This window comes from Oreochromis aureus, linkage group 13 (genome assembly GCF_013358895.1).
Source record: "Oreochromis aureus strain Israel breed Guangdong linkage group 13, ZZ_aureus, whole genome shotgun sequence".
NCBI lineage: Eukaryota > Metazoa > Chordata > Actinopteri > Cichliformes > Cichlidae > Oreochromis > Oreochromis aureus.
Window position 1 is genome coordinate 24,836,749 of NC_052954.1, and position 22,987 is coordinate 24,859,735.

A 22,987-nucleotide genomic window follows, 5' to 3' on the forward strand; every position below is an offset into this window, starting at 1 on the left:
GATTATAGCTGTGAGACGCAGTGACAGAGTACACAGCTATTCTGAACTTCTGAACTCTGGGGAATCCTGGTCCACAGTTCAGATTAAACTGTCTTTTGTCACTCCTAATCTGTAGGTTAATGAAAAATGTTTAAAATCCCACCAGGACTATTCTTGTTTACATGACCAAACATAAATGCTATGAAAGCATTTTTATGATTTCTAAATGAAGCGTTCTTTTCTTTCAATCCTTAATGTCACATCTTTAAAAAAAAAAAAAAAAAAATCAGTCAAAAGTTGTGACTAGATAACTAATAAATATGAACAAAGAAAATTTAAAATCTTCTGGTCCTTAGAGGATGTGGAACCACTAAATATTTGATTTGGGCTCAATCAAACAACCTGAATGATCCTGTAGTTATGTTTTTTTTCCTCTTGCCTAAACCCCAGCTATAGCACATGGCTGCCCTTCCATAAGCCCTGTTCAGACCACAGGTGGTGTAAAGGTTGGATCAAGCTTCCTGGCCTGAAATGTAAAAACAATACAGGAAGTGCCCTAAATTTTCATTAAAGCAGCTGTTTTCCCAGACATCTATAAACACTTTCCAGTTTAGTTTATGAGCTCAGTCGCTAATTTTGGGTCAAACGAAATAAAACAAAGTCTAATGTGTATATTTCAGTTAGTATGTTTCAGAAAGAAGGATTATTTCAGGTATGCTCATTGGCTAACAACGTCTGATCGACAAATCGTTGGTCAAAATACAAGTCACACCCATTGGTAGGTTAAAAAAGGACCTATGGGTGATATGACAATAGCAACATCCATATTTTATAGTGGGTATGGTTCTGTTGGAGGTTTCTTCCTGTTAAAAATTAGTCCTTGACAAATGCTTCCTTCTAGGGGATTGTCAGATTCTCTAATAGACTTTACAATATTAAGGAAAAATAAATAAATAAATTGCCCATTAGTATTTTTTTTTAACATAAACTGATGATAGATGGGTTACTGGATGTGGGAAAAGGTAGCTGAAGGACAGGATGTGATGACTATGTACAAAGTGTGTAACCTTTCTGCAGTAACTCAGTCTCTCCTTTCTCCACCAGAGCAACAATAATGTCGTGGATGCGAGGCAGGTGGTTGTAGCGCTTCTGACACTCGAGGGCCGCTTCGAGAGCTCCGGACACATCCTTACTGCAGATACAGACAAACAGAGAGAGAGGGAGAGCAGAGAGCGAGTTAGATGCCAGGTCTGTGCAATCAGTCATGTACAGGATTGTGTCAGTAGAGAATAGAAGAGCGTATCATGGGGTGTTAACCCTGTGACCCCCCATTCAAGCACTATGACCCACCCCAACAATACAGGCCTTTGAATTCATGACAGCACAACTGTGGGCGATGAAGCCTTTTGGCCCCAATACATCATTCTCACACAATCAGGCACGCTCTCACACACCTATCTGTGAGGGGCTAATGTCTCTCTGGACAGGCTTTTAGAGGGGAAGCAATGCAACAGATAAAAGGACTCCACTGATCTTTACCCTCTCTGCTCTGCTCCTCTCGCGCCTTCAAACTTCTCTTGCTCTTCCTTTTGTCCTCTTCAACGCCCTTTAACCTTCCCCTCATTTTCTCTTCTCCTCATTTCCCTTTTCTTCTAACCTTCCTGTTCTTCTTTTTATCCTTCCGTCTCTCTTCCTCCACACCATCTTTTTTTTTTCTCCATGCTGTCATCTCTCACACTCCTCCGATGACCTCACCCCCCAGCTGAGCAATTTAGCAGAAATATGGCAACAAAATTAGTCCCCCCCCACCCCACCAGCATCATCACCACAGCTTCATCTCATGTCACCCCCCTCAGTCTAACCTTCTACTTTCACGCCTTCCAACAAACAAAAGAGCATGCAGAAGGAGGATGAGTGCACCTGAAGGAGTGATAATGAGAGAAGTAGAGAGGCAGAGATGGGTAAAGGAAGTAAGAGAGCAAGAAGCTAAGAGAAGGGGGAGTGGGAGAGACCACATCAATCCCCTCTATTGTGACAGCACTGCCATCAATCTGTTGATTGGGTAATTACCATGTCAATCACACAGAGGTCAAAGCATATAAGGTGCCCACAAGTGAGGCAAGGGGCAGAGAAAAAGACAGTGTTAGACAGAATGGACAGGTATAGTTTTTGCAGTGTTTTTTTCCCCTCTCATCTAATCAATTAAACAAGCAGATATGTGAAATATGTCCAAAAAGACCAACAACTTTAGAGGGAAAAAAAGGACCGAAAATGATGTGACCTTGAGTTCAGCTTCTGTGAGCCAGCAGCAGCAGAAGAGAGTGATGGAGGGAGGAGGGATGGAGTGATTAGGGTTGGAAGGCAAAGAGGTCCACTAATTGAAATGAAGAGGGACAACATTATTCAGCAGCGGCAGTCAAGAGGCTGTTCAAATGCACAACAGTCTGAGTGAACAACGCAGAAGAGAGACTAAGAGATTTTTGAAAATGAGAGAAAGAGTGTGGAGATGGGAGGAGACCAGAAGGGGAGGTGTTGGTGTGCAGTTTAGTCCCCAAAATGAGAGAGGGATGGGGAAAAAAGTACAGTATGCTCTTTGTAGTTGACGTATCATATACATACAATTACTTTAACTATTATGGTGTGGTGCACAAGGCCATTTTATTCCTCATTTGTTTCATCATCTCAACTATCTGTCCACTTCATTCATCCCTCCATCAAGCAACTCCATAACTACATATAATCCCTCTTTTCTAATGAGAGAGAAAGAGAGAGAGAAAAGGGGCCTGGCGTTGCAATTATACCCCTTCTGCCTTCCTCCCCTCTCTCCGCCTGCTACCCCCCCCCCCCCCCCAAAAAAAAGAGCTAAAGATGTCGAAAGATGGATAATTTCCCCTAGGTACAATTTAACTGTCACTTTGCATTGCCATTTACTGCAGCGCACAGCCCTGTTAATGTCCCCAACTTTGCATGTCAGCCACTTTCCAGCCAATTAAGCCCTGAAAAAATAACGAGCGCTTTGCTCCATAGAAACCTGAAGGATTAGACAAGGAAGCTCATTTTGCCTCATCTTACTCCCCCTTCTTTACCTCCCTCTCCATTTCCGTCACCCCTCCTCCCCCTTTTGTTCGGAGGAGATGAGCAGGCCTGTTATCAAGCCACTGTCCTCGCGTGAGGGAAAACGAGGTGTCTGTGTCTTGAAACACAAATGAAACTGATCATGACACCACTACATGTATTCAAGAAAGGCACTTGTGCTAGTAATGTTCACCCCCCACATGAGTGAAACTGTGCGTGTAACGTTGTGTTAATCTGAATCATTCCCATCACCATTTTGGCTGAACAGATAATTTAGCTGATGTTCCAAACTTGTTATTTAATGGCCAGTTTAAAATGCAGAATATTCACAAATTTTCAGCTTTTATATAAAAACTACTGGGAATAATAATTTCTAACTTTATCCATTTGCCAGTGGGTTTATTATATTCCCTTGTCACAGGGAAAGAGCCACGGTGGGTAGCTCACACCGATGCAACCCCAAGGGAGACTCGTGCCTCCAGCTACTGGCAACATTTTGGTTACCAAACAGCTATGTAAATCATTACATTATGGAGCCACTAAATAATTAAATAAATGTATGTGCACTTAAACCTTATGAGCCAAAGCCCATATTCAGACTGTTCTGCTCAGATTCTGTTTTCCTGATTCTGCACATCAATCAGAGGCAACGTCCTTACATGGCCATCTCATGCACACTGCCCTGGCTGTGAGCACCCACCTGCTGTTATGTTTATGAGGGGCAGCCAATCAGAAAACAGTTGGCTTAAAAGGATAAATATGTCAAAAATATTCATTAGACCAACTTTAACATAAGCTTAATTTAGTATCAACCATGTTAAGAGATAAACATGCATCTTTTAGCAAGTCTTTTCACGTTCTTCCATTATTCAACTCCGGCTGCTTCGATTTCTCTACATGGGATTTCCTTCTTCCTTTTATTCCTAAGGAGTGGGAGTGAATGAGGCGTTTTTCTCTGAGCCACTCGTCTCTTTTCAGCTCTACCCTCCTCCTCATATTCCATCATCGTGGCTGCCGTCTTATCATCCACGTCCTGCCAGCTCTTCATTTTGCTGGACTCATTAGCATTTACTGTCGCTAATCACTTCCACGAGGATGTGGCAATGTGAGCTAGCTGCCAGCTAGCGTAGTAGCAGGTTAGCAGACACAATACAAAGCGGACAGGCATGACGGCTAACGGGGCGGCGCATATGATGGGCTGTCAAGGGCTAATCTGGCGGAGAAGTGTTCATTAAGTCATTAGCGCTGACGCTGCGATGAGATGGGTGCAGGCGGGAGTGATGCCTGCTTTGTCCTCTTTTATCGCTTCCCTTCATCCCTCCTCCTCCTCCTCCTTCCGACTGTTTGTCCGCTGACTGACGGAATGAAGAGGTGGAGACGAATAAGTGAAGATAAAAGATAAAAAAGAGAAGAGGGCAAAGAGACAGATTCATCCGGCGTGCAAAAGTCAAGTGTTGCAGTACTGAAGCTTGACTGAACCACTGCTGGAACTACAAGAACCACCATTGCACTTTCACAAAGACTAATTTAAGAAATTTGCTGTTTTAAAATAGGATTTAAAAATGTAACTAAGATAACTCAGTTGCCAAAGTAAAATAAAGTTAATAAAATAGTGATTATTCACAAGAGTGTCCTGAATAAGCTTTATTATTAGGTTGTTACTCATCTATCAATTTTAAGTAGCGTTAAGCCATCTGTTACAATTACACCAATCTACTTTACGCACAGCAAACTGGACAACTTTGTCAAAATTTTATCTGCACACCAGATTAGTTGACCAACCCTCAACAACCAGCCAACTAAACGCACCCAAATGTCCTACTAACAAATCATAAACACATGACAGATGTTAGAATACCAGCAGCCATCTTTTTCCCTCCTGTTTATTAGTGTGTGTTCACTGCAGTATCATTTGGAGGAAGTACAACTGGCACTTGATTTGTGAACGAGGCTGTGCTAAGCTGCTGTGTGCGTTTGTGTTTTGGCGGCTGTTGATGACCCAGTAGTAAATTAGCCTGCTAATCTCACAGAGGCAGTTATTAACGAGTGAACCTGGAAACTGTTTGTGCCAGAGACCAGACTTACAGCAACACAAACAGCAACAAGGGAGCACCCGGTGAGAGAGTGTGTGTATGTGTGTGCGCGCAAGAGAGCTTTCTTTGCAGAGGTCTACCTCTGCTGCAGTAAGCACGCTAGAGGTAAACTGCATATGAAAGCATGCACAGTATGTGTGTGTGCCCCCTAACCGCGCATTACATGTCTATGGTAAATCCAGCAATTAGTGCTCTGTACATAATTAACATGCTAATGAGTTGATCTACTTAAAAGCTGCTTCGACAAATAGAACATGCACATGCGCTGAAAAACACACACAAACCGAATGGAGTTGAGGGGTGGGGCAATAGCAGTGACCCCGCAGCCAATGTTTGCTAATGCTCATTTGCATACTTGCATTATGAGAAGCAGCATCGATGGCCATCTCTCCCCGCACACCCACACTTAAACCTCAGAGGAGAGCAGTGGGTGTTTCAGGGGATCAGGGGTGGGGGGGCTCATGGGAGAGGTTGCAGCTGGCGCATCCTCAAACAAACAAAACCTGGCTCTGACACGCATAAACACACACGGCTAACATAAATGAGCAATTTCCACATCCTCTCTCTATCTGAATCGCTGACCCAGAATATAACCTCAGCTATGATCATAGGGAGGGATGAGTGACTCATTGAGACACACATGCATACACACACCTGGCAACAGGCTTTGGCAGATAAAGGCTCAAATCTGAAAACAAAAGTGAGCTTGTTGGCTGGTTAAGTGGAGACCATCAGCCATAAAACTGGAACATACAACTCAAATAGATGTTTTAACTTTAAGGGAGTTTGGGACACTTTTGTAACACTTAGGATTTCTTTTACCTGACCAGGTAGGCAGTAACCACGGGGGAGCAGAGATTGGCAGTGGGCTTGACCAGACCGAGGGTAAAGACCGTGTCCTGCAGTCGGCGGATGGAAGGGATATCGCCTGCGGCCGCTACAGCATTGAGCATGTGAAACAGGGTGGTCACATGTGTGTCGTTCATCGCCACATCCTTCTCTTTCATCTCCTTCAGGATGTCCACTGCCTCTGAAATGGAAAGGAAGAAACGTCAGCAACAGTTGCGGCTACATCTGTGTGTGACGCTTCAGTGAGGTGTCAGCATGCACGTCTCCATCAAAAGAAGCAATGTGAAAGTGGATTAGATGGACAGAGAATGGACACATACAAAGAACAAAAGAGAAGGAGAAAGAGAGATGATGCAGAGAGGAGAAAGAAAGCGAGAGGAGGGCAGATATTGGCTGGGAGAAGAGTAGGGTGTGTGAATGTGATAAAAGGCCCCTTTAGCTAATTCCATGTGGGGGAAACAAACCCATATTAAAACAGAATTTTGCACCCAGCGGGGGATGCAAATCCAACCCCGTATAATGCCAACTCTGTGCTAATTGCTACTTGCAGTTTTCTAAACGAGACTACAATTACCAGACCCCTACAATGGAGGCCAGCTTTTTGCCGTGGCCATGTGGAAAGCACTTGGGGGGCTAAATTATAGGTATGTGGCGACAAGGGCCCGCCGTGGACCCAGTGAGACCTCGCTAAGCGGGCTGAGGGGTGGATCAGTTTGGTCAAGTCCAGCCGGTAATGGAGGGCTTTTTACTGGGCCACGCGTCCATCTGGCCAACACTAGGGGCTAAATGGTGAAAAGAGAGTGTGGTTTGTGTGTGTATATGTGGTGTATCAGGGTAAAGCAATTAAGATGCGTTTACCATCTATTTAGACAGCTGCTAATGGGCTGACAGCGATACAGCCGCTCTCCACCACAGATACTAATCTATACAGCATGACCAAGAAGGAGGAGGGAGATGGAGAGATGCACAGACAGAATATATTTGAATAATCACCATTAAGCCTCCAAATGCAGGGTAATGTTGGATCCTGTCTTACAATTCACACAACAAAGATCCTCACTCTTTTCACTGGTGAAGATTTTAGTACACAGATGCATGAAAGCAAATAAAGTGAATACATGGGAATAATGATATCCACACCTACACAGCTGTTAATACAACAAAACCCCTCAAACAAGAGTGTCACTCTACTGGGAACACACACCCTTGTGGGCTGAGATACGGGGCCACTGGTGAGTGCTTTGGCATCCTAATTTCAGTCTGTCTCTCCAGCCCTCCACCTCCCTATGCCAGTTGTTATGGCGATGGGAACCCATGGCTGTCACAGATTTAATGGGACAGGGGGAAAAAAATAGAGGGAGAAGAGGGAGACGGGGTGACTAGCAGTGGAGGAGACACCGCTAAACAGGGGGAGAGAATAAAAGGAGGGTTAAGCTTTTCAAAAGGGATAAGTTTGGTTAATTGAATGTGGGCCTGATGAAGATAAGGGCAGTCTTTCAACTTATCGGGTTTCTGTCACTACTCGGTTTCTGTTCTTAATTATCAAGGCATCAGCAATTGATACCATCAACATAGTTTCCAAGTACAAATATATTCCCACGTTTTACAAATTCTGCGATACTCAACACATTGCAATTCCCCATATCATATCTGTGCAACTGAAGACAAAGCAAGAGGATTTAGACGATCTGCCCTCCAAGTGCCCCCGACCCCCACCTTTTAGCCGCTTTCTTCATTGCAACTTTTAAATTACCCTCAAGTCTTTTCATTTCAAGCTAATTTATTTCATAAGCATTACCTTAAGCAGCAACTAAATCATGACCCTGATAAGTAAAATTAGTGGTGGAATTGGTTTAAAGCAGGGGTGGGCATTTAATTTCCCCAAGGGGCCACATGAGAAATCGGGACTGTTGTGGTGGGCTGCACTAATAAGCTTATGAAGAGATAAAATTTATGAGCAGAATTGAGATCAGCTTATTGGAGCGGTTTTCTACGACAGTCCCCTTGGTGAAAATTCATTGCTCACCACTCGGGTAAAAACGAGTGTATAAATGTATGTAATGTAAGCGGAAGCAAAAAGATCTAATGCAATATTCATTTCTTCTAACTTCTTTCAACAAAGAACACAAGCACCACAAATCAGGGAAGTGAGCTTCATGGAAGAATGTGTGACAGAAATGTTTTATAATTAAATGTGTTTAGTTTAATAATGTTGCTGTAAGTCACCTTTGTGGGAAAACTTAAAATATGCCAATTTTGTCATAGTAAAAATATTTCTTCATTCGACTTAACCACCATACATGATAATAAAGCTACACTGGTGGCTCTTAACATGCTTATGATAACAGTTTAGATGCTGACATTTAATTTAGACTTAAGTGATCTCTGCACTACTAGTGTCAATGCACTCAAATGTCAATAAACAGAATGACAAAAATGAAGCGGACATCACTTCATGAATAGATGAACTGAGCAAGGTTATTCCACAAGAAAAACAAAGAAAACCTCCCAAAAACAGAACACCTTTTCCCCTAAAGAACTGTTTTCCACAGAGTTGATTACAAATGGTGGTATCAACATTAAACAATATCTCTAATGACTTGAGTCGTTGTCAAGTCTGTACTATTTATCACTTCCAGTGAAACTTGTGCTTCACTCCGACTATCCATCTCCATGCCTCCCACCCTCCCTTTCTCCATCACTAACTGACAGACCCACTAATCACTGAGACCAATGGCTTGGAGTTGATCTGCCCAAATGGATCAACACTAGCTAACATCCCTCCGTCCACCGTCCAAACTTCCCCCACGGCGTCCTCTCTCCATCTCCCCCTTTATCTGTTCGTTTAGCCAGTATGCATATCCATCAGCTCAGCCGAGCATCATGGCCAGCACAGCGAGCCAGACCACACACACACGTGCGCGCGCACACACACACACACACTTGAAGAGATGGGGAGGCAGACAGGCCAGGTAAACAAACATCACACAGCCCAGTGGTTCACCTAATGTTCCATGACATGACTGCTAGTGATGTCTCTTTCCCAAACACGCATAGCTCCAAAGACATACCCAGGACCACCAAAAGCCAGAACAAGTTCTGTTTACCAAAATGGGAGGATGGACAGGTGGAGGAAGCGGAGCAAGGGCAGGTCAAAGAGATGGCTGTGATAGGAGAGGTATATTTAAAAAAAGGACAGAGCTATGCAAAGATGGAGAGAGAGGATGCTCAGAGGATAGAGGCTATGCTGGGTGCACTCTTTGTGATCGTCCTGTGTGATTGGCTGGATCTATTACTTAAAAGGTTATGGATGCATTGGGTGAAGATTGGCTTAACTTTGATTAATCCAGAACTGCATCTAGATCCAGCTGCAGTGAGTTAAAGCACATCATTTTGATATTCTCAAGAAAATACCATAAACATGTATTTTGGAGGAAGTAAGATATCTGGAGTAGATCTTGTTAACAAAAGTGTTTATAACAGCATATACTTGTATTAGCCAATAAACACTGAATTTTATATAATTTGTTTGAAATAGACACTAAATGTGGACTATTACAGTACTCAAAACATAATAACAATAATAAACATGTTAATGTTCAGCAGTTTTCCACCTGCTCATGTTGACTGGAGAATCTTTGCCTAAATCTCAACAGATGAACCTACAATGTTGTTTTTGGACCTCAACATGCTAGAAAAAAAAGCCAAAGAGATGCAAGATCAGGAAGATTTATGGACATGTGAAAGTTAATATGAGGAGTGACCAGCATAGGAAGATCAGTCAGCTATTAGAAGAGGAATGAATTATGAAGAATTACCTAAGAGCAACAGGGGAAGGAAAGTAAAAAGAATAAAGTGAGAAGGATGACGTATTGTAAAAACAAAGTTCGCCTGTGAGGTGGAATGAGAGAGCCAAGAGCAAAAAACAAAAAAGCCATTAGAGACAGTGAGAAATAAAGAAGGATGCCAGGAGACATGATCTTCATCTGGTCCTGGCGTGTGCTGGGAGCCAGGCGGACCAGCGTCTGGGTGGGGACAGGCTAAAATCAAGGTTAGCCATGTGTGCTAATGTGGCTGACAAGCGTCCCCTCCATATGCACACTCTGACTAATGGCAAATGCGTTAGCGCTGCCTATACACACCCCAACACACATACACAGATGGATACACCAACCGCCGTGCCACCAAATGCCTTTTGCTTGAATTCACATGCAAATTTGCGTGTCGCTGTGTGTATGTGTGTGTGTGAGAAATGTTCAAGCACTTTGGTGGACATGATCTGCCATTAGCATCAAGGCGGATTTCAATAATTCTGCAAAAATACACACAGTCCTGTAATTTTCCCCTCTCTCGTTTCTCACTGACACGGATGTGCGCGCGCGTGTGTGTGTGTGTGTGTGTGTGTGTGTGTGTGTGTGTGTGTGCTGGAGGGGATAAGAGAATGACACGCTTTGCGACAGAGCAGGGGAGAGAGGGTCAGATAGAGAGACGCCAACGAAGACAGAGAGATAGCAAAAGGGGAGGAGAGGAACGGCGAGGAGAGACAAGGGAAACATTTTTCCTGTCATTGGGTGCAAAAAGCAGAGCGGCAAAACTGATGGTAATTGGGTCTTCGATGGGCTGAAGGAAACCCACCGTAGCATTCTGGAAATAGCCAGCTAATGTGGTTTGAGGGAGGGGAAAAGACAGATTGTGACAGAGCTGGTGACACGTACAAACAAGCGCATCGGTTTTTAAGTTCAAGCCAGATATACTGACAAAGAAAAAGCAGCAGTCAATTGTATGTATTACTTTTATTTAAAGAGGAAAGGCTACTGGAGCAGGCTCGACTTTATAAGAATGTCCTCATCAAGCAAAATTAAAATAAACAAAACAAAGAACGATTCATCACTCAAGAAAAAGAAGGATTTAACTTAAGAAATTTACTGATCAAATAATTTGTCAAACTAATAGTACAAAGAAGGAAAAAAATACATTATTTGTAGTTCTAGGGTAACTTACCCTCCATTCTGCCATTTACAGAGAGGACCTTGACCAGTGCAAGGTATTTGTTGGCATCCAGTGCTACTGATGAGTCCTTACGACTCCTAAAAGCAGAGACAGAGATGGCAACAGACAGACTTGATTAATGTATTCCACTTACAGTAATGCAACTCATCTATTGTACGTTCTCAGTGTTCAGGCTGATGCTGGAAGCAGGTGGTGAGTGAAGAGAAGGAAACGGGGGAGGCAGAGGGGAGAGTTTCCTGTGTTTTAGCCAGTCAACTAAGCAGCTGGACCCTGCATTAATGTCTCCCCTAATACCACTCAAGTTAAACTTTAATGGCCTGCTACTGGCCACAGCGCAGCCGTGTGTGTCTGTGTGTGTGTGGAAAATTTGTTTGTGTGCGCGCATTATGCTCCACTCACAATTCTCTCTTCAGGTTCAGCGCTTCCTCCACATTGTTTTGGCGACAGCACAGGTTGATGAGGATGGCGTAGCCGCCGGCTGTCATCTCCTCTTCGTGCTGCTGCTTCAGCTCGAGGGCACGCTGCAGGTTCTGATCAGACAACAACGCTCTCAGGAAAAAAATAACCCAAAACAAAACACAAAAACAAAGCAACTAACTTCAAAAAAGAAAACAAAAGAAAAAGAGCCTTATGAGACCAAAAGAAATTTTACCTCCTCAGCACTCAGAGCCTGGATGACCTGTTTGAGAACAAGTCCTAATGGTTTGTTCTCCGCTTTCAGTTCAGCCAATTTATTCTCAAGTGCCAACACCTTGCCCTCAATTCCCTAAAGGAGACAGAAAGGTGTTAAACACATGTACATGACCACTGTCCAACCTCACGGGTACAGGAGCTTGTACAAATAGACACATGGACATTCATCTCCACAGGAGAGCTGCGCTCTTACTTGGGGTGCGGGGAAGTCTTTACAAAATGGCACATCAAAGAAAGTTATGAGGATAATTGTGAAACTTGAACATTTTGTATGCGCCCTTCACAATGTCCTACTTACAGTGGCACGAGGAGTAGCTGACACAGGGCCATTGGAGACTTTCTCTTTGGGGTCTACCAAAGTCATCACATCCTGACACACACACATGCACACACAGCGTCAACACTTGGCATCCAATTTCTACTGCAGTATAATAAACACTTAGAGTAACAGTGCAGAAAACATAGTGGAAAAACTGACTCTAAATTACCTGAAAACTATATAATAAAATGTCCAAAGTAACAGTAGGTATATTTAAAAATAAAAGACTGAAGGTCAAGCTCAATACCTTGACAAGCTCAGGAACGTGGCAGGAATCCAGAAGGTTCTTTATCCCTCGGTAGAGGTTTACTGAAATCATTATATTCTGTGTAGAAATCAGCAGGAGAACAAACATCAGCAAGAAACTCGAGCGTAACCTGTCGATTTCTGTTACAAAGTCAGCTGAAAATCTCTCAGCCACAACTAAATTAAAAATAATCCATCAAGAGCTTATGCTTAAAATCGTTTGCTGAGCATAACGCTGTATTCAGGTGCTACTGGAAATGATGCAATTTCAATGAAGGGACATTAACGACTAATTAACAACAAAATGGCAAAAATCTTTCAGTGACATCCTTTTTTTGGTTATTAATACCTGAGAGATGACCTGCATGCAAATTAGAGTTGACGCTATTGACTCATTAGTCAAAAATGAATATGCAACTATTCACTGGATTCCACTTTGCAGATAAGAGTTTGAGCTTTTGTGTGTTTTATGTTATGTGGGTTAACACCCTCCACAGATGACTGATGAGCCAATAATGAGATGAAGACAATAAAAATATAGTACAACAGGACAACTTTAAATACATACAAGACAAAAAAACATTAACAACAAATAAATAATGGCTGGACACATATAGAAAAACAAAATCCTAAAATATATAATATACAATAGTCAAAAACCCTGAAGGTGAATAAAATAATGTAATTCTGGATAAAAATGAAAGACCTCAAAAGCCAAAATAATAAAATAGAAACAAACAAAAATATATACACACTCTCACAAAACGCGAGTCTGGACTTTGAGAAATTGATTAGGATACTTTCCATTTTGTGATTGTTTATGCTGATTAGAATTTAAAGGAAAATGACAAATTAATAAATATTGTGATATATATTCATGTTTGCTCTAAAGCATATGAAGTATTGCTTTATATGAAAATGATTTCTGCAGATGAAGGTGAGAAACAGCAGTGCCAACACTGGTATCAAAAAAAATGTCAACTTAAGGATTAACTTTTTTTTTTTTAACTTTAAATTCCAAACAAAGCCAGTGAAGAGAGTTTTTGTTTCTTCCTTTTTCCCCCCTAAATCCTTGATGTAAAACATGATTTAATCTTCTTCAACATGTCTGGACCTCGTAACTCAAACCTTCACTCTTCAAAAATGGAGCACAGGATGAGTGTGTATACTGTAAATAATCCGAGTCCGATTACACACCGCATCATCTCAGATCAGACAGTACAAGCTCCTTTAAAGTGGGAAGGTTATGAATGTACTGGATATAGAGATATTAGTACATGAATGTGTGGGGTGTGTGCATTTCTCCCCCCCCAATCAACTTAATCGGTGTGTGTACCTTAGACTGCAGCTGACTGAAGAATTTTCGCAGTTTGTCTTCTTGCGCCCGCACCTGCCCTTCTGACATGCTGTCGATCAGATTATACAGGAAGTAGGCTGTAGCTTCTGCACAAACACACACGCATATACACATGCACAGTGAGCAGTTGTCTTGGGAATAAATTTCATTTGCCACCGTGTCAGTCACTGCAGCCATTTGTGCATTTATACTATATTTCTGTAACCTCTGCAGAGTGTGTGATTGTGTTTCTTTTCTGCTGACAGAAGCTGCTTTTGGGCTGGAGTTTGAGTGAATGTACGACGGCTGGCAGTGACAGATTCCTCTTACTGCAGCGTGTACACACACACACACACACACACACACACTTGCAGATGTCGTGTAACTGGATGTGACATGGATAACGGTCTCCATCGCTCCCACCGGCACACACACCAGTTTCAGCACTTTGGACATTCTGTGACACACACACACACACACACACACACACACACACACACACACACACACACACACACACACACACACACACACACACACACACACACACACACACACACACACACACACACACACACACACACACACACACACACACACACACACACACACACGCAGAGCGACATTAACACTCTGCACACACACTGACAGCGCAAAGACGCTGCCTAACAGTCACACATACCCACTTTAACTACTCAGCGCTGTGTCAGCAGCTAGGCTCCCTTTCCTCCGATGGAGAGGGCAGGTCTTTCATCCACACAGCAACACACACACACACACACTCCTGGACATAAACGCACACAAGATGATGAGAAGTGGGCCGGGCAGCAGTCCACTGCTACTGAGACTGAACGTAAACACATGCACAGCATTTTTTTGTCATCTGAATTATAGTTAGAAAGTGACAGAGCATACAGTCTGCGACGCTGAATACCAATATGAGTTACATGTACAGCCATACTCTCACTTCTCTCTCCTTCTCACCTGCACAAACACACACCTCGCACACGAACACGTTCCAGGTGTGTCCTTGTGTACAAGATATCAGCATCCTGAATTTTTGGTAGGAATGGGACATGTAAATGTTTCCTTACCAGCAGGTGGAGAGTTTCCTTTGGAGAAGCGTTCATCTTTGTATAAGACCTCAGTAATCTGGAAACACATTGATCACATATAGAAATTACAGTACGTCATATGCAGCAAGTGGAAGAAGGTGCATAGCATAACCAAATAAGGACAGGCATCTAAAGGAGTTCAGAACTAATGCTTTACAAAACTATGTTTTAACAATGTAGATTTTACTGAATCTGACTGACTTTCTGTCAGAAAATCAAATTAAATATCAAACCCTTATTTTACAATCCTCCTAAATGCAACTCAACTTACAAGGAAAAAGCCAGTCAGAGGCAGATAAAAATTTATCTCATGTCTCAATAAACTTGTGTCAAGTTTAAAAAAATGCTTCTTTTTATTTGCACTTGTATGTCCTAACATAGCAGCTGATAAACTCCTTCTAAACCTCTCTGTTGTACTTCTATATCACTCTTTACAGCCCGCATGGGCATGTTGACCTCTTACCTTCACCATGCTCTCCACATCAGTAGACCTGCAGGGGGCAGTAGAGGACAAGACATGAGTACCCAGTCAGCACGAAACACTGGCAGGTCAACAAGACTCCAACTTCTTAGAGTTGCTGTACAGTTTGGTCATACGCAAGCATAGGCTATACTTTAAATATAAAAGAACATCTCTACTACCTAAAATGCGTCACCAGCTTATTTTCTCCAAATATCTTTGTGTTAATATATAACTGTATTAAGCTACTAGTGTTTAACAGCCTCCCTTTAATACCACACTAAAAAAAGTATTAGGTAAAAACACTATATAATATTTAAAGCAGCAAAAATACATACCTTTAAAGAAAAACACAAATTCTGTACATTTTGCTACATTTTCCCCCCAAAATGAGAAAAATCCAGTTCTTCATGAACTACAATAATACATCCTTGAGCGAGATGTTTTGCATTAAGGACTTACTCAATAAATGACGTAAGATTTATTCTAACAACACACGTGATATGACATTTGATATCAAGTAATCGTAACACAGACAGTGTCATGTTCCCGTAGCTTCTGAATTGACAGTGTGGCACAATACACCCAGAAAGAGCGACAGATTTTGTAATTTGACATTCTCAACCTCGCTGTACACGAGAGGAGAGACGGCAGAATAAAAGCCTGGAAAAACCACAAAAGACACGGTGAAACACAAAGTCACACACATGCACACAGGCTAAATGATGACAATGTGTGACATTTCTGGCGTTGTCAGCTAGTTGGCGGAAAGGAGGAGAAAGTGGGTGATGAGAGGAGGGAAGAAGAGGTCTTTAATGATTAAATTATCCCCTGACCTTGTCTTTGACAGGAGCAGGTCTTACACAGCGATGACGCGGCGTTCGCAAACACACATGCACGCACAGACACACACGGTTCCCAAGTGACAAGCCCAATTATGACCCTGTCAGCCAACCTAACTATCAGAACGGTGAGAGTGTGTGTGTGTACGTGTGTGTGTGTGCAACGAGAGAAAAGCAAATGAAAAAGCTCTGGAGATAAAATAAAAACAAAAGGGGATACTGCGAGTTAAGATGGAAAAGACACATATCGATTTAAAGTTTGTCGAAAAATCTTTTTTTTTTTTTTACTACATTTTTATTATAAAGCTTCTGAATACATTTTTACCTTTAAAAAAAAAAAAAAAAAAAAAAGGCATTTTGCTCTAATTCTAGTCCTTAAAGTAAAAACTAACTGCCAAGCTCAAACTATGGCATCGTTTAGTTTTAATCAGCATAACTTTTTCCCTTTTGTTAGTTAGCATGCACTACAACAAAGAAACTACCGGCTGAATTAAAAAACTCAAATTTAAGCTCAACTGAGCGTATCCTGGCTTAGTGGAAGAAATAACTTTCGTCCCAGCAGACAAGTCAGCACTTTTCTCTTTGACTCACCTCCAGCCTCACTCAGGGGCTGGAGTGTTTTTGTGTGGGTGTGTAGTGCTAAACTGTAAATATTCATAAACATCCCTTCAAGAAAGCCTGTGGGTCAGACCCGGGTCCTGAGGCTAAGTCTGTGTGTGTGTGTGTTTAAGGGTGAGACGACCAGAGACCAGTATGGGGGTGTGGGTATGAGCGACAGTGTTGGGCATCTGCTAATTTACATATCTCCCACGGTGCTTTGAGGCAAGAGCTAAGGGATGGCAAGCTCCATATGCATGAGGCATCCATGTATATCTTTTGTGTGTGTGCATGTGTGTGCATGCACGTGTGTGTGGTAGTGTTTTTCCCCGGAGCTGCTGAAGCACAGACACTGTAGATGGTGTGATCAGCTGCACATGTCATATTCATAGCATATGCTGCAGTGACCTCCACAGAGCTACAGGCCTCCCTCAAACACCAGTGAGGAGTTTGGGGCCAAAATATGGAGAAATATGGAATATAAAGTGATGGGGAATATGTGAACACATGAAAGGATGGCAGGCTAATGACTCACTTTTTGAAGCCCAGAATGAGGCTGCTGCGGAAAACACCGAGGTCCAGGGAAGGGAAGGAAGGATCCGACACTGAAAATTAGAGAAGACAAATCATGATTACAGGAAAGAAAGCGACAAACCGATTCACCTTCTGGAATCCTGCAATGAAGTTTAAGATTGGGAATACATTTTTGGTGGCCTTGCAATTCAACTAATCAATAATCTAACATGCAAGGCCTTCAGCACATTTTCAGCAAAGTTCAGGAGAAAGCTTAAATTCAAAGCTGTAATGTGATAGTTATTCCACCCTCACCAGTCTGCATAAAACCCTGCAAACAGGGAATGTGATTAGAAGTAATGCTATTCCAGTAATGAGCCAGTAGCTACAGTCCCAAACGCTGCGTAAAAGGCAGTGCCGAGTTGTAACACTGATGACACATTACCTGTATGAAGACTTCTACGTTCACCTGCCATTATTATCTGGAAGAAACACCACTATGCCAATCACATGGCAGTAACTCAATGCATTTAAGCATGCAGACATGGTCTTGGTTTCTGCTTCCACATTCTAGGGGTGGGTCAAAATTGGTTTTTGACCCCAGAAAGGTTTGTAACTATTCTGCCAAGACAATTTTTTCGCACACAAAAAGGCAATACATAACTCTGGCAGCAGAAAAGACCCAGCACCATTTTTAGGAAGATATGTGAGGGTTAAAGAATCCGTAAAACTTTCTTCACGTGAGGTCAAAAAAAGGAATAAAGGAAATAAATTCACTGGGGAGTACAAATGAAGGAAACCAACTGCTGCCTGTGAAAATGAGTGGTGGATGCTAGAGACTAAAAACAGAAGAAAGAGAAAACAGGAAGAGTCATCCATTATTTAGCGGCCATCTCTATCCCATTCCTCTGCCAGTTGAGGCGCCTCTCATTCTCGCTTCTTACATATTCACACAAACTAATCTCTTAAAAGGCCTGATGAGCACAGAGAAGCAAGTGGGCAAATGTGTGTGTGTGTGTGTGTTAATGCTGGGCCAATTAGCCTGCAGGCAAAGTGCAAAAATGCTGCAGAGATTCTTTAGCCTGAATAAGAGAGTGTGTACTTACGCAGAGTGTAGAGTTTGGCCAGGTCGGTCAGAGCCACAAAGCGCATCTCTGAGCATAAAAAGCCCTCCGACTCCGTAGAGATGCCTGCATCCTGAAGACCAAAAAAAAAAAAAAAAAATCCAAGACATCTTTAAATCAGGATAAACATTTTAAATGAAAACTGTTCACATGAAAAAAACAAAACAAAACAAAACAAAAAGCCTCACACAGATTTATGGATTACCTTGAGGGCTTGTCGAGCTGCATCAATGCTGGGGAACACAGGGAGGATGTAGTTGGATAAAGTCTCGACATCAGGGGAGACATCGAGATCCTGCATGCCTTTCATCACCTCTACAACACCTACAACACACAAGTAATAAGTAAGAAAAATCTCCCTTTATTCCCCCATATGGATGCATTTATGTTGTGTAGTGAAAGAAGCAACTAAGAGTTTTTTTTATGAAACAACAGAATAAAAAGAGAAAAAAGACAAAAATAGATCAATGCTTCTATCAGAGGTTCCTTTGAATTCTGAAGGTACTCAGTTAAATATTGTTTGAAAATCACTCATTCTTAGAATCTAGGATGCTACCGTCAAACAGGCACCCCTAAAATCAGAATATATTTAGTTTAAAAATCAGAGAAAAGTCTCAAACACACAAATTGAGTTATAAATGATAATCTTAATTTTTTTTAAACCAGCTTGTCCATCATTCAGATTCTAATGACAAATGCATTGTAGAATATGAAAGGCCTTGACGTTAATGTGATTGAAAGGGTGAAATTAAGAACTTTTATACATGCTTTCCTTTTCTCATATTTGTGCACAGGTCTGACGAAAAACTATTAAATCCACTCTTCTTTCATCAACAAAGTGCAAATGGCTCTTTCACGATCTACCTCAGACGAGTGAGTGCATGTGCATAAACATGCAGTTGCCCTGAAGTGGACTCTTGCACTCTCACCCTGTTCTCCAGCAGAAACTGGAGGTCCTGCTGCAGGGAAAGAGGCCAAAAAGAGTCACATGCATATGTAACAGCCATTCGCATGCTCAACATGCCTTCAAGCATCTTTGTGTTTGTGTGTGCACATATGCAAGCAGCTTTGGAGCACTTTGCATATTTCTGGGAGCATGCCCACAAAGGAAATGGGACTAAATGAGCACATATACACGTCTGTGTGTGCATGTTTGCTCTTATTAAGTGTTACAATTTGGTACAAGGACAGAAATAATCCATCTATGGTACTATACATGCTATGCATAAGCACATCAAGTGCTTATACACCTGGCTCCCAAGCGGACTTCTGAAAACTATCCTAAAGTGCTTCCTTGAGTTGACATACCTTAAGATGCTGTGTGTATTTAAGCTGCACTCAGGTACTAAAACAAACACACACACACATATCTGTGTTTCTGCATCCTAATGGGACGTATGTGTTCACCTGGCAGCCTCTTTTCAGCTGAATAAAAGATGAGTCCTGGGCTTTTATATGCCATTAAAACCTGCCGCTGGGGTGCATTATCCCAGGTAGGGCTACCTGAACCACTCCATCCATCCACCCTTCTCCGCCCTCCATTTCACTCATTCATCTTCCCCTCTCACTATCCATCTATCTACTTTCAAGTTAAAGTAAACAGACGATCTTCTCCTTTCTTCTCAATGGAGGATCCATCCACTCTGCTGCCCATCCCTCCATTCTTACCCCCTAATCGCTTTCATCCAACTCTTTTTTTATGAAAGAAAACAGGGAGCACCTTCTATCCTCCTGAATAATCTATAATCAATTTCACAGAGAGCAAGAGGAGCTGAAAACAAGTGAATGGATAGCTGGAAGTATATAAATGGACAGGTTCTCTCACGTTTTTCAGCTTCCATGCATGAGCTTTCATGATCGTCAGCACTTTTCTTTGGTCAGTCAAGCAGGTTTTTGTGTGCTTTCATCCCCACAATCAACTCTAACCAAAAGCTTTAACTCTTCTGAACTTCAGGTTGTTTCTTCTTCGGTTTTATTTAAAGGCTTGAATTGAGTTAACTAAGAAGCAAGCCTATGAATAATACTAGTTATTAAAAATTTATCTATTTATTTTTTTTAAAAGGGGGTTATGCATGCAATACTGTGCAAAAGTCTCAATTTCTTTATATTTTACTTCCAGGGAGCCAGACTTGCTTAGAATTTTTAAAGTGGTCTTAAGAAATAGTTCTCCAAGCTCTCTGAAAATCTTTGAAAACTTTTTGTTTGAACATTGGCTGTTTTCTCACTCCTTTTCACTGTAAAGCCACTTTGAACTGAACTAAGAATCACTCATCCATAAAATGACACCTAATTCAAGGGATGAACTAGTGTTGAAACAATAGGGATGAACCAATAACTTGGTAAAGAACCAATTTTAAAACTGTATCTTAAGGAATTTTTATTTTGCACCAATAATGTGATTCCCAAAGAGCTGTTAGCCAAGAACTAGACAAGGTGTGCAGTGTGTCCTTAAAAATAAAACTGAGGAAAGTGGGAATGGAAATGGAAGACAATGCAATGGGAGGTTCAAATCATCATCATCAGTAGGTATATCAATAACCCAAGATGAAGGCTCTGTGATGGTTTGGGGCTGAATTTTGGCGTTGGTGTTGGAGATCTTGCCAAAATTGATGGATATCATCAGATTTTGATCCACAATCCAATACTATCTATAAAAAAAATTGACTTTCAAGCTTCTTAGAATTGTTTTTGCCTTCCATGTATTTGCACGTTTTACTATATCCCTAGCAAAATGTAAAGAAACGAGGGGTGACTTTTGCTAAGTAATGTCAATATAGTAAATACAGAACCGGTGCCTTTGTCTCATCTGTCAAAACTGTTAACTAAGAATAAATTAGTAAAACAGTTAAGCTACAACGCTAAATAATGCCTGATATTATATAGTGTCATTTATACCACTCTCTCTTTTGTCTTTTCATTCCAGAATACATAATAATGTGAAAGCCTCTTTCTTCCTTCCTCCCTGTCTGAACAATTTAAAGATGGATTTGGCACAGAGGACAACTGAGAAGAGCGGAGACCTCTCTAGGTTGGTCAGCATTAAGACTGACACACCATCCAGGCAAGAAGTATCAAAGTAGTGAGTTAAGCATGGCAGTGGTCACAAGATATCATCATCAGATTCATGTCTTCAGGTTAACTGTCACAGACGAGAAGTGAGGATGGAGAAGAGAGAGGAGGAGAGGAGTGGAGTGAACTGGTCGCTGTCATCTCCTCTTGTCCTTGGACATGAGTACCTGTCACTTCCCCCTCTGCTTTCTCCCCCCCTAACACCATCTGTCTCTCCATGTCCATGACTCTCTAAAGGTAGACATTGTTGCTGCAAGGCAAAGGCAGGTTATGTTTAAAAACATAGGAAAATGTCTATTTTGTGAGACATCAAGAGCTGCAATTTCACCCTTCCTTTTCTTTCTTTTAATCAAGATGATACTTGGCTCTCATGCAACATTTTAAATCAGACTTAAGTTCTCAAAAGCAGAGAAGGGAGCCTTTACCTCATCGCCCCGACTCTCAAACAAACAAGGCCAGAAACAGCACCTTCCTCTACAGTTTCCCCTCCCTCTCCCTTTTCTTGCTCCTCCATGTCAGATGTGATAAGAGCGCTTTGCATTTTGAGGACTGACAAGCATCGACTAGCTGCCGGCAGGTGGCATATATGGCCAAACATATGCTTTTTCCAAACCCGCCAAATCCACACCTAATCAAAATGTACAGGGAAATTTCCCCCCCTCCTTCTTTCCGTATTTCTCCCCCATCCCCCGCCACTGCCCGCCTTCAATTCCACAGCTCCGGCCTCTCTGCCTGCTAGTGACACCTGTGGACAAAAAGTGACACGGCGCTTAATATTTCATAGGCTGTGCACAGTGGGGCGCGTAATCCAAAGTGAATTCCCTCAGAGCCCTTACATTTACATGAAATCAAGTCACTCTGCATCAGTCACATCACCTGCACTGGTCTTCGAAAGCCCGCCCTCTCCACTTCCAACTTTCAGCCCACACACACACACACACACACACACACACACACACACACACACACACACACACACACACACACACACACACACACACACACACACACACACACACACACACCTCCAACAACCAATGAGTGTGTGAGAGAGACCAGCAAGAGAGAGAAAGGGGGCAAAGAAAAGAGAAGTTGCATCATTCATGAGCGTTGAGGCTAACACCATCACAAACAAGCGAGTGTGTGAGTGAGAGTGAAGTTTCTCCGTTTTCCTTCCTTCCGTTCTTCCTCCTTTCTCCTTCTGTGATACCTAAATGGATGCTGTCCGATGTGTCTGTGTGGCTTCGACACTGTGCGGTCAGAGAATTTAAGCTGGAGTAAGTGTCTGTGTGTGTGGTTGTGCATGTTTAAACTCCTGTCTAGTCCACTTGTTCATGCTGTCAAGCCAGCCGCCGAGACATCTCACCATTCAAACTGCCAATCTGTCTCGACCACACGGAGAAGCCAATCTGCAGCGTCGCCACACCGGCGTAACCAGTTTCTACTCCCTGCCAGTTCAAATGCTGTCAATTGGCTGACAGTTGAAAAATACATCATTTATTAATCGCTCTAAAAAACCCCAAAGAGAGACCCAGGGTTCAGCATAAATAAAGCACTTAAAAACTGAGCGGCTGCTGAACACATTTGACAGAGCACATTCACTAATGAGTTATGAATTTTGACAAGTCGCCAGATGCCAGCTATCTGTCAGTGAGACGATTTCCCCC

The 22,987-nt window shown here is 42.2% G+C and overlaps 1 protein-coding gene across 1 annotated transcript in view; it reads right to left on the reverse strand.

Moving 5' to 3' along the window:
• The window catches only part of lrpprc (leucine-rich pentatricopeptide repeat containing), a 61,071-nt gene that overhangs the window by 30,031 nt on the left and 8,053 nt on the right, over positions 1-22,987 (reverse strand). The window contains exons 12-24 of the mRNA XM_039621629.1: positions 18,457-18,575; positions 18,234-18,324; positions 17,150-17,219; positions 15,179-15,206; positions 14,695-14,752; positions 13,601-13,707; positions 12,266-12,343; positions 11,998-12,069; positions 11,659-11,772; positions 11,406-11,536; positions 10,998-11,083; positions 5,970-6,177; positions 1,047-1,171 (exon numbers count right to left, since the gene is read on the reverse strand). Of these exons, the coding sequence (XP_039477563.1) occupies positions 1,047-1,171; positions 5,970-6,177; positions 10,998-11,083; positions 11,406-11,536; positions 11,659-11,772; positions 11,998-12,069; positions 12,266-12,343; positions 13,601-13,707; positions 14,695-14,752; positions 15,179-15,206; positions 17,150-17,219; positions 18,234-18,324; positions 18,457-18,575 (1,287 nt within the window). The remainder of the gene's footprint in view (positions 1-1,046; positions 1,172-5,969; positions 6,178-10,997; positions 11,084-11,405; positions 11,537-11,658; positions 11,773-11,997; positions 12,070-12,265; positions 12,344-13,600; positions 13,708-14,694; positions 14,753-15,178; positions 15,207-17,149; positions 17,220-18,233; positions 18,325-18,456; positions 18,576-22,987) is intronic.